The sequence below is a fragment of the Elgaria multicarinata genome, chromosome 2, assembly GCF_023053635.1.
Source record: "Elgaria multicarinata webbii isolate HBS135686 ecotype San Diego chromosome 2, rElgMul1.1.pri, whole genome shotgun sequence".
Lineage (NCBI taxonomy): Eukaryota > Metazoa > Chordata > Lepidosauria > Squamata > Anguidae > Elgaria > Elgaria multicarinata.
Genome location: NC_086172.1, coordinates 130565982 through 130578601, shown reverse-complemented (window position 1 = coordinate 130578601; position 12620 = coordinate 130565982). Strand labels below are relative to the sequence as shown.

Below are 12620 nucleotides of genomic sequence, written 5' to 3'. Positions count from 1 at the left end.
GGGACATCTTCCCCTCCTACCCTAAGATTTCCTAGATGCAGCAATCCAGCAGGTTTTGGGGATGCCTCCATAGAATGCGCTCTCGGAGCATAGAAAATGTAATCAGACACACGTGCCTGAGGCGTAGTAAGAGCAGCACGAAGAATGAATGAGAATAGAAGGGGGGAAGCAAAGGGAAGTGGTTGGAGTGGCTGGTTAGAGATTCTTCCTGTCCCAAGTAGTGGTCATCTCTTTTTAAAAGCATGCTGATATACTAATATGAACTGCAATACCTATACATTTCTAAATCCACACATACTTTTGTGATAACTCCCTCTGCCAGTTAGTAACAGTGGTGGGGAGAAGGGAACATAAACACCATAACACCATATTGGAAATAGTCCAACTTGGGTATCTTATTTATTTTTTAGTCCAGGAAAATCAGTTCTTTAGTACTAGATTACACTCTGTATTTGTTCTTCCGATGACCTATGGAATCATGGCTTGCACAGATAATAGCTGAGTGCTATTTCTGAACCATCCTCAAAATATAGGGTTAGAAACTAAGAATTCGGATTTGTGGGTCAAGATCCTTCTTAACCCTGCCAAAAATATGGTTCATCTTTTCCTTCCGAGCTTTGCCTCCATATTTAGCTTCTAGCTTAACAGAAAGATTAGAATGTAAGCCTATGCGGCAGAGTCTTGCTGTTTATTGCTTTACTCTGTACAGCACCATGTACATTGATGGTGCTATATAAATAAATAAATAATAATAATAATTTGATGTTTAATCACTGGCTAAGTATTGGGAACTTGAATGTAGTGTATTTCCCAAGTGTTTCTCGATGCTAAAATGGCCAAAGCAACATGAGAGCCAATGTCCATTTTAAACTGTTCATCTATACATGGAGTGTAATTTTCAAAACTCTTTACAAGAGATGCTCGGAGCTGTAGTTCAATACATCAGGAGGACACAAGGACGAGGAATGATGAATTACACTTACTAATGTCAACTGGAAGCAACATGATTGTAGGTGTGCTGTCTTCATCTGACCACTAACAAGCCTGAAATGTTTCAGTGTGACCTACTGGGAAAACCATTTTATTTACATTACCTCCACCCAAGATTGCTCCCTGATTTGGCATGGGGGTGGGGGTGTAACACCCAGTTGGTGATGTTTCTGAGGAGAGGGCCCCAGTCAGCCGAACCACGTGAGTGTTGTAATTTGTCTTCCATCACATTGATATGGAAAAATTTTCCCCAATGGTGGGCATTTGCTTAAAGGAAGCAGCAACATTGTTAGTCATGTTGTGTGTCTATGACTGTGTACGCATATGTGTAGTGTTTTAAATTTTGCTACTCATGGACCTAAAATTCTAAAAGACATTTTTGTGATACATAAATAAAGCAACCTTTTGAATGGAAGGTAGGTTCCCCCCCCTCCCCAATAGGTCATGAGTCAGACTTCAATGTTTAGCCAAAAAATGTGGAGGATACTGTCAGATTCTCTCTCCCCCCGCCTACTGGTGCCCCACTAATCTTATGCTGGCATCACAAAACATTGTATACCCCTGTATACAGTCTGGCAGCTGACTGAAAAGGGCCCTTTCTCTGCACTCACAGGCACGCTGTACGAGATCACTTCAGAGTTCTCCTAGATTTCTCTTCCCACAATGTGCCAGTACAGTTGCATAACTTCCTCATGTCTTGACAGATGCATGCATGTGTATCTGAGCCTTGCCCACACCTTTGAATCAGAAGATCTGTATTCTGCTGAAGGAGAGGCTATGAAATTGGAGGTGTTGTACATAGGCTTGCCACACAGTTATTCCATTCTGCTTAAGGATAATTCCGTAAGCATGGATATGTACTAGGCTAAATTTATTGGGCATTAATTCTAATGCCCAATAAACCCAGAGCTCAGTTTTTTCCAGTTGTAGGTTGTTGTTGTTTTACTTTGCATTGTTTAATAGACAAAAGCATGATTTCATAATGTGGTACTTTTTAGTGGTCATTCATTATACCCCTCCCACCTACCTTCTTTACAGTGGGTTAGATACAGACTTAGTCATGCTTAAGAGCAGACTTATTGAAACCCGTGGGGCATAATTTAGTCACAACTAACTTGTCCCATTGATTTCAGTGGGTTTACTCTTAAGTATGACTAAAACTGGATCCAACATAATGTAAGTTATGTCCTAAATGCATGTTTGTATCACATAAAAATAATATTTATTTATTCTTTTACATTTATATCCTGCCTTTCTTCCAAGAAGCCATGGTTTTCTTCTCTCATTTTGTCCTCACAGCGGCCCTTGTGAGGTTAGACTCAATGTGACTGGCCCAAGGACACCCAGTGAGCTTCATGGCTGAGCAGCAATTTGGACCTGAGTCTACCCAGCTGTAGTCTGACATTTTAAGCCAGCCTCCTCCAAGTGGGTACCCTCCAAATGTGTTGACTACAATTCCCACCATCCCCTGACAATAGTTGACATGTTGGTAGTTGGAGTCCAACACACTTGGAGGTCACCTAGTTGGGAAAGGCTGCTTTAACCACTATATAACCACTATATAACCAGTATCTACTCATGTAGATCTTAGCAGATAGTATGCAGAATTGGTTTAACTGTCTTGGTGAATTTAGTTTATTTGCATCTGAAGAATAGCTGTCCAACACCAGATGCATTGGGCCTTAAATAAATTGTTTTAAGTGCCCCGTTTGGGGCTTGCCCTTCTCTTTGCTCTTGTGCTGCTGCCTTCCCTTGCTTCTTTCTTCTGCATGCAGAATGAACTGTTTCTCCTCCCTTCTTTGTATTGCTTACAGAAGGCTGATGGGACTTGTAACACAAACTTCAAGACAACCAAGACACGGGAGCAAGTTTTCCAGGTTTTTGTGGAATTCATCAAAGGAGATATGTTTATATTGGTAAGCCAGACTTGGAAGTTTGCATTCTTGACCTTTGTTGGGGCTGGCTGATTAAAACTGCCAGAGGGTAAATGGCCAAATGGATGGAAGAGACTACGGATGCTTTTTTACAGCAAGCTAGGATGCCATCACATACTTCAAAGCAGCTGATAAGGCCTTAAAAAAAAACCTTTCCCAGTCTCTCCATTCTGGATAATTATTTGCCTAACATCCCTCTTTTGGGCAAAGTCCTAGAGTTTGTGGTGGCAGCCCAACTCCCAAGTTTAACTAGATTAACTAGATCCATTTTGGTCTGACTTCTGGCCTGTTTTTGGAGGACATGTCCTTGGTCACATTGGTGAACAACCTGTGTTGGAACTGGATGAGAAATTCTATCGGACCTCTCAGTAGCTTTCAGCATCATCAACAGTGATATTTTTCTGGATCACCTGGCTCAGTTGTGACTGGGAGGTACTGTTTTGTTCTGGTTTTAGTCTTACCTGGAGAGCAGGTTCAGAAGGTGCAGGACTACAATTTATCTTCATGTGCTTTAGAGTTCCACAGCATTCCATCTTACCCTCCATGCTTGTTCAACACCTACATGAAACCACAGGGAGAGGTTGTCCAGAGATTTGGGGTGCAATGTTAGCAGTATGCTGAAGGCACCCAACTCTACCTCTCCATTCCATCTGATTCCAGGGAACCAATGGAAAGAGACCCTGAACCTGTCTCCAGGGGCTGTGATAGGCTGAATGTGGGCTAACAAGACTTAATCCAGGCAAAACAGAGGTGTCTACGGTCAATGGAAAAGCCGATCTGGGAACTCTGTTTAGTAATAGCACCCTCACCCAAAGAACCAGCTTTGCACTCTGTGAGTGCCGCTCCACCTAACTTTGTTCCTGGGTGGCCAGTTTGCGGCTGTGGTCAGGAATGCCTTTGCATAGATTTGGAGGCCCTTTCTGGACACAGCAGGATCTGGCCCCTCTCACATCTAGGCTAGATGAGTGCAATGTGCTGTATGTGGAGCCGCAACTGAAGAGTATTCAGCAACTGTGGCTGGTGCAGAATGCTGCTTGTGTGTTATTTTAATCAGGGCACCTTCCTCCAACCTGCATCAGTCCTGGTTTATTTTTGAGTCCAGTCCAAAGTGCTAGTTATCATCTTTAAAGCATTAAGGATGCAATTCTAGGCATGTTTAGACAGAAAGAAGACCTACAATTACCAACTGTCTAATTATGCATAGGATTGCATCCTAAATTGCTTAGATCTGGGGTATCTAAAGGATCATCGACTTCCATGTGATTCTGCCCATCTATCGAGATCATCAATCGGGAGAGGCTCTGCTCCGTATCCCACCACCAGCTGTACTACAGTTGGTAGGCATTCAGGATAGGCCCTTCTTGGTTGTGGCCTCCAGTTTCTGGAATTCTCTGTCTTAAGAGGCCCACCTAGCCTCTTTCCTGATAACTTTTACGAAATCAGTGAAGACTGTATTGTTTCAACGGGCTTTAAATGTGTGGTTATTTGTTCACTTGCGCAGATTTGTCATCACGGATGCTGGCTGCTTTCCCTCTAAAATGGTGATATTTTATAATTGCTTTATGCCACTGTGGAGGCCTTTTTGGCTAAAAAGTGGCTAAACTTAAATAAATATAAATAGCATTTCTCTTATGGCTTCGACGTGGCAGTATAATTTATCTGGTGGCTTAAACATATCTAAGGAGGGTGACACACATAGAAAATGTCTTCGTGAAGCATGTAACCAGGAACATAAATAAATTCTAACACAGATTTTTGATCCTTCTAATAGGATTGCTTCAAAGCATAAAAACCCTCCTGCTTTGCAGGCTTTACCTACAGATGTGTAACCTTTGGATCCTGTTTTTCTCACAGCCCAAGTAGCATTACTCAGATTGTGCCATGGGTTGGATGGAGCTTTTCATGCTCCCATGTTCTGGTTTTCCTTTTCCTTCCTCTGAATTGATCAGTTGAAATCCTTCAGAAATAAAACTACTCATGACTGCCTCTGATGCTGCAAGGCATTACACTTTTGCAAGATAGGAAATGGCAATTTATCAACAGGGCATCATCTGCCAATATTTTGTCCTATGAAACTCCCGTCCTTAGGTGATTTGAGGGTTGTGCTGACGTTCCTGTCAGACTGTGTCTCAAATTACCCACTGGCAAAGCGGACTCCGATGCAATTTCTACCATGTCAGGGTTAACCCTCATCTATATGACAGTAAAATGTTAAGTGATTCACCCCCACCCATTCCCACTTCTTTTGAACAGAGAACATACTTGAGGCGTCTGTATGAAATTCGTGGTGTCCTCGAATCTTCTGACTTCTTTAAGCGGCATGAGGTGAGTTGAGGGATTGACAGCTCTGAAATCCTGTGTAGCTTGGAATTGAACATCCTCATAAATTATTTTGATTTCCATTCAAGGGAAACTATTACAGCAGTCATGGGAAATGCTAGAGGTGTAGGGTGCCCAGAAACAGCCTGAAGGTCGCCTTGAACCAAACCCCTTTCTCAGAGACAAATTCCCGCTACCCAAACTCTTTATATCAGGGGTGTTGAACCTCAGGCCTGTGGCTCAAATCTGGCCTACCTGGGATCCCAATACAGCCTTCCTTGGTTCCCCAGATGGCCACGCCCCCTTCTGCTGGCTCCACCCATTCCCACACCCGCACACACTAATTGTTTGGTGGTTTCCTGGGTTTGGTGCAGTTTTGTCCCCATTCAGAAAGGTTGAAATGCCTCTCCTAAGGCTGAGTTATTGACAGTAAGCACTTTTAGTTAAGATGCGCTGGTATTCTTGGCTCCACCCCATCTTGCCTTTGGCCCCGCCCACCACTGGAATGCGGCCCCTGAGAGCTCCTCCAAAATTGAATTCGGCCCTCGGGCTGAAAGAGGCTCAACATCCCCAACTTTCTATGAATGAGTCCAAATCCAAATCCTGACATGCCACCAGCAGAGAGCAGGCAGGACATTCTGAGTTGGTGCGTGCAGCAAAGTCTCGCCACATGTTATCGGAAAAGCCCGGTGGATCAGGAAGAAGGGAACCCTATGGGCCAGTTCAGACATCCAGTTTCATAACTGAAGCATCCAGAGCTGAATTTTATGCTTGATTGAGCTATCGCAGACCAGACATCACAGTGCAAAGATTCTTATTGCCTTTCAATGGCGTTTGCTCACGCATTCAGCTGTGTGAGAACCAGCCTTCAGATGAAAGGCTTTAAGGGGCAATTTGCATGTTTCATTTTTCCAGTCTTGAAGTCAAAACTGAACTGGTGAATATGGTAGAATCTGAGTGAGTGTAGAGTATGAATACTGAATGTCAGCCTCTGAATAGCATAACAATCCATACAGTCCAGAGACTGATCCAGACCTCTTGTGGGCAAGGCTATATTGGGCAGGGATTTATGTGCAGAGAACTTGCGCATTAGTCTGGTACACGGAAGGTGGCCCTAACGGGTGGACAATCATAGGAGGTCCAGGGGCCATTTTTGTTGTCCAGAACCCCATCCATGGGCTGCACACAGTCTGCAAGGCCCCCTGAAAAAATGGGTGGTTTGCTGCCAAAATTCAGGAAACCACTCTGTTTGAACCTTTTAGTGCTCTATAGGAGCTACGGAGTAATAAAACAAGCTAAATTTGACCCTTTAAGCATTCTATAGTGCCAGGGGAGTACTAAAACTGTCAAATCAAGCCGGCAAACAAACTAAATTTACCCTTTAAGCACTCTGTAGCAGCTGTGGAGTATTACAGCAGTCAAACCTAACTTGCAAGCAAGCTAAATTTGACTCTTTAAGTGTACACTAGCACTAAAAGTTTTTTTGTTGATTTTCTTTTTTACTGCCATCCTTTATGTGCCAAAGGTTCAATCCTTGGCTTAGAATCATAGAATCATAGAATAGTAGAGTTGGAAGGGGCCTACAACGCCATCGAGTCCAACCCCCTGCTCAATGCAGGAATCCACCTTAAAGCATCCCTGACAGATGGCTGTCCAGCTGTCTCTTCAATGCCTCTAGTGTGGGAGAGCCCACAACCTCCCTAGATAACTGGTTCCATTGTCATACTGCTCTAACAGTCAGGAAGTTTTTCCTGATGTCCAGCCAGAATCTGGCTTCCTGTAACTTGAGCCCATTAGTCCATGTTCTGCACTCTGGGATGATCAAGAAGAGATCCTGGCTTCTCCAGGTAGGGCTAGGAAAGAATTCTGCCTGAAAGTCTGGAGAGCTGCTGGCAGACAGTGACAACAATCCTGGGCAAGATGGACCAGTGCTCTGACTCGGTATAAGGCAGCTTCCTATTTCTCTTAATTTGGTTGTGGGCTCCGTGTTGCCCACCCCTGCTCTAAGCACAGACACACTGTTCCATCACTAGAATCTACTGGTGTGTTGGCTCCTCAATTCATGGAGGATGGAGTCAGCAGCAGCCAAAACCCTTACACATCATGGCAAATTTTGGGGGCTTTCGTGAAACAGGCATGAGTCTCTCTTTCTCTCTCTTCTTTGCAGGTAATTGGAAGTTCACTCCTGTTTGTGCATGATGACAGAGGGCATGCCAATGTATGGCTGATTGATTTTGGAAAAACGACCCTTCTCCCAGATGGGCAGATCTTGGATCATAGGATGGCTTGGCAGGAAGGAAACCGGGAGGATGGCTACTTACTCGGCCTGGACAATTTAATCGATATCTTAGAGAGTACCTTGGAGAGATGAGAGAGGCTGGCTCAAGGTTGCTGAAGGACTGCTCCATAAGTTGTAACTTTTCCAGAATCAATATCTCAGTCAGAGGGAAGCCTTTTAAAACTCTTGCCAGACTCTGGGGACATCCAGAAATAGGTGCCTGCTGCCAAAAGAAATGAGGACTGAGAGACAGTCTGTGGTGATCCCCTGGAAATCTAGGCTTAGCCACGAATGCTCCAGGCTAACTGCAGTTTATGGAACAAACAGAATGAATCCTGAACATTTGGACACTGGATGAGGACAACTGCTTACTGGTCAACCAAGAAATTCTGGGTTGCCTTTTAGTGACCATGAGTAAAAGTTGCTTGGAGGATGTAGGATGGAAAAGGTCAGCGCTCTCCTCCAAAAGGAGCCATCTTCAAAAGTAACAGGCAATCATCCATATTAACCCGAGATGTTCACATTCCATGCATTCACTTGTGTGCCATGCAGCTTGGAACTTGGTCTAGAACTTATAGACTCTCAGCTTTCTTTGTCTTTTCTTTTCCTTTTTTTAAAAAAATCTAGTTCCCATGGTAGTGCAAGAAAGATTGAAAATGCGCACAAAGTGTTGCTGAAGCTTCAGAAACCAAAGGACTCCTTGGGCTTCTAGGAAGCAATGCGAGGGCTTTTGTACCCCCTGCCGTTCTTTGCCCCCTCCATACCCTTCTGTGGCTCCCAGTCTCTCTTCCCCACCAGTCCCTGCTTTCTCTCCCTTCTCCTTCCTTTGCATTACTTTTTCTACGCTAATCCTTGCCAAAATATTGTGCAACTCACCAGCATAGAAAAAACAAAACCCCACCTAAATATTTGATGCAAATTTAGCCTGTAGCGTTGCCCACAAGTATGTATAGATAGGTGTTAATGATTTTTAAACTGATACTCTCAAATAGCTGCGGACAGGATTTCAGACCTAAGGAAATTCATGCAAAAGACATGCATTTGTATAGTTTTATGGTGAGCTCAGGATTTGTTTTGAGAGACTTTCCTTCCCCATGATTATAGAGTCACCTGGTTCGATTCTACCTGTTAGAGGACCCGTACAACTTAGGGAAGTAAAAGCGAAAAATGGGAGATTCTGGGTTGCCTCTAGTGTTGCATTAGTGCCTCTTTTCCCCCCTAGTATGCCCTAACCTTCACCTGAGACGGTGCTTAAAGCTCTTCAGGTTTTTAAGTTTTATTAGCCAAGAGACTCTTCACATTCCAGGGAGAAATTGCCTGTGTGCTCTGAGGGTGGCTTAAGCACAATTTTAGTGAGGGCCCAGAAATGACCTCTTAATAGCTGGCATGCAACTGAATGTCTGTGGGATCATGTTTTCCTGACTCCGTGTAGCAAATGAAAAAATCACCAACAAATGCTGTTGTCACTGAAATGTTTCACCTCCAGGAATCGGAAGCCCAGCCTTGCTGCTTGGTGGCAATATTGTGCCTCTTCTTGATTGCTTCCTGCCGCTCTTACTGGAGTATATCAGCCATTTTCTGCAAGCATTAAAAAAGAACCAGTATCCCCATAAAGAGAGATGCTAAGCACTTCACTTGGGCCAATTATTAAAGATCCGCTCATATCGGATGACTGTGGTATTGGTTCCGTTCCAGGCAGGTTTTTCTGGGAGAAGAGTGAGATGGTAAGGGGCAAAGTGCTTGTCGCTTGCTTTTCTCTACTCTGAAACTCTTGCAATAGCAAAATGCCCCCTTTAATAACTAGAAATTGCCTCCTGAGGAGGAATACTCAAACCTGAATGCCCACAGCCAGGGTTCTAACCATGGATTTGCACCAGAAACTGAGAGGATGTGGTACCACTACAGCAACTGGTTATTTTAGCAGTTAGCCTGATTTCAGCTATGAAGATGAAAGCTTATGCGACAAGAAAATGTTGTGGTAAAAATGCCCTTTTCCTGAAAGATGAAATGAGAGGGGCTTCATAGTCACAGTGACCAAAAATCATGGTGGACTGATCTTGCAGAATACATTGTTCTGTGTTCAACAGGCTAGCCATACGGTGTCAGTAATCATATGATGCTTAATGATGCATTTGCGATATTACTGACGATGGTCCAGAGCTCCATAGATGAAAACACCATAAGAGGAAGGGAGGAAACCAGTGGCCATTGTGTGAAAATTGGGTGATCATGGCTACATCTCCTGCAGCCTTGGCGATCAGACGAATTCTGCATGATTCAGCCTATCACATGTTCAAAAACTGTAGGTACTAGGGATCCCTACTGTGATAGCATTGCATGGAACATTCGTGGCCAGAACCACTAATATGTCTCTTTCATCTTCTCAAATACTTGCTGCTGAAGTGAGTTTTCTTTAGCACCCTACCACCCAAATAACATTTGTTCACCTATTCTCAGGAGACCAACTGATGGGAGGTGGTAACAGCATTGGTCTTCCATTCCTCTGCCATTGCTTGGTGTCAGTGTCATCAGACCTTGTCACAAGAGTAGCTGCAGCCACAGCTCCATCCCTTCTACCTGTTCTGCACTGGCTGCAGAAGGCTCTGCTGAGATGGGCGATGGGACCGTGGCTCGCTCTCTCGATTGTGTGAGGGAAGCGAAAGCTTGGTGATGCTGCAGGAGGCTGTAACATGCAATAGAAAAAGGCTGCTTCAACCGTCCTGGCCCATGCTTGTTCTTAGGAAGCTTTCACTGAAGCTTTGTAAATTCTTGACCAATAAGCTAAAAATTCATTAAAACACACATTCCTCGACGATTTCAAATGTTCATAATAACTCTTGAGCACAATGTGGTTGATGTTTTTTAAAACAAGCTAAGTTCATAATTAATGATTCATGGGTCACAGTTTAAGGAATATAAGAGAAGTTTTTTTTAAAAAAAATATCCATCTAGCAGTGTTGATATAGTGGAAGTACAGTTTTGAATGATAATTAGAAGCAAGATTGACAAGAGTGATTTGTAAAACATCAATTTGGTGGTTTGAAAACGTATTTCATCTTTATAGTCCTTTTGCATCTTTAATGGGAAACTGCTCATTTATACATTGCTGCTGCTTGTCTGTGTTGGGAAGGAGGCTGCGGAAATGGTCAAATGTCGTACTGGTATGGGGAACAAAAGTGTTTTTAAATGGCTTTTATGGTCTGCCAGAGAGCTTGCTTTGGAATAGTGATTTCCAGATGGTGGTTTGCAAGGTATATCTGATAGGCAACCTGGTGCCCTCCAGATGTTTTAGACTACAACTCCCATCAGACCCAATTTACATGGCTAATGGTCAGGGATCATGGGAGTTGTAGTCCAAAATCTCTGGACAACACCAGCTTGCCCACTTCTAGAAGTTTGAAGTGAGTAATTTGGAGACATGTGGGGGGGGGGGAATCTTGTTGCTCATCAGCCGTTATCTGTCACCCTATCCCAAAGTCTCAAGGGTTACATTCGTAAAACAAAATTTAAAAAATACAGTGTTATGTTACAGTAGTACTGTAGCTAATTAAAGTACAGCAAAACAACATGAAGAAGCCCCAACAATTTCTCTCTTCCTCTACCCCACCAGACCAAGCTGACATTTCTGCTGACTCTATCATGCTTTGGAGAGGTCTGGCCTTTCATGCATGTGGATGCTCTCCTTCTCTCCTTAATATATATTATACATATGATTTCTGGGGCTGGCAACCCCTCTTCCTCTATCTTTGCCAACTCTGTGGTTTATTGCGCTTCAGTGCTGCCTTCCACTACCACTTTTGCCACCATGCTAGCCAGCCAGCTCAATCTGGAGTTCACAGCTGGTCCACAGCTTCTGGCAAGCTGTTTTTATTCAAGTCACACTCAACCAGGGCACACTGGTTGACCTGCCCGCCCTCTCACTTGCCTGTGGTCTAGCCTTTCCCTAGTGCTTTGTGGTAGTAGCAGACTCCCATTCTTCACCCCAGCTGTTCTGAGCAGTGGGAATACTGGGAAAGTATCTTCCATCTGTTGCTGCCGCAAATGTTTCCTTCAAACTGCTGCTGTTTGGAGCCATGTAGAGGGTAAAACTGACTCTTTAAATAATTCCCTGACCAACAATCTTGTGAGCTATTGCTTCCTTTTCTTTTTTAAATAATGTGGCAAGTTTTTGTGAGGGGGAAAAATAGGTGCTATCGGACATCACTTGGAACTGGAAGGACATTCCCCCAAGCCTGATCTCTCTTTCCTCACCTCCTTAAAATGCAAATGGAGACATGCCTACCTCACAGGGTTGTTGTGAGGATCTATAAGTTGTTTTTATGCTTTTACTTAGATTCATGGAAGAAAAGTGCAATACAGAGAATTGCAAAGAATTTGTGTAGTTATGAAATTGTGGGTTTCATAATCCATTAGAGGATATAAAATTGTGGAAACTTCGGGTCAGAAAGGGCAGGTGTATCTTTTGTATTCCATGAGAAAAATCCACTAAAGGACTGATCCTCTCTTTGTGTTGAGTTCTACAAATAGACTTCAGTGATGGGAAATGGTGTTTTCAGATGGTTAAGTGTTCAGCCCTATGCATGTTTAGACAGAAAAAAAGTCCAACAACACACAGCATTCCCCTAGCCTGGCTGGGGGAATGCTGTGAGTTGTTGGGCTTCTTTTCTGTCTAAACATGCACAAGGCTGTGCCCTAAGCTGACTTTGGTTACAACTCTACTTTTGTTACTACAAACCAGACAAAAAAGCTTGTCTCTATAGAGGATGTTGCTACAAACACTACAGTGCAAACAATATACTTATTCTGCCATCCTAACTGTATAGATTGAGAACTTTAGTACTTCCAAGATGTGCTATAACAAATAAATTTAACTGAAAACATGTCCATTCTGTTTCTGTATCAGAGATTTTTGTGTATGAAGCATTTAATCCTTCTTTTCCTTTCTGTGATGATTGACAGTTAAGGGCAAAACTAGAGGAGACGTTAAAATGGGTAGACATTTTTAAAGTATCCAAGGGGGCTGATAATCACAGCACTGGTGCCAATTTTAAAAGTTCGAAACTAAGACAAGTTAGGGCCAAAATCGGCATTAAAAACAA

The 12620-nt window shown here is 43.3% G+C and overlaps 1 protein-coding gene across 1 annotated transcript in view; it reads left to right on the top strand.

The window, feature by feature from the left end:
* Window positions 1-12403, top strand: part of ITPKA (inositol-trisphosphate 3-kinase A) — a 66848-nt gene extending 54445 nt beyond the window's left edge. Inside the window, exons 5-7 of the mRNA XM_063117686.1 lie at window positions 2805-2906; window positions 5178-5249; window positions 7411-12403. Coding sequence (XP_062973756.1) covers window positions 2805-2906; window positions 5178-5249; window positions 7411-7614 — 378 coding nt within the window. The 3' untranslated portion in view covers window positions 7615-12403. The remainder of the gene's footprint in view (window positions 1-2804; window positions 2907-5177; window positions 5250-7410) is intronic.
* The last annotated feature ends 217 nt before the right edge of the window (window positions 12404-12620 follow it).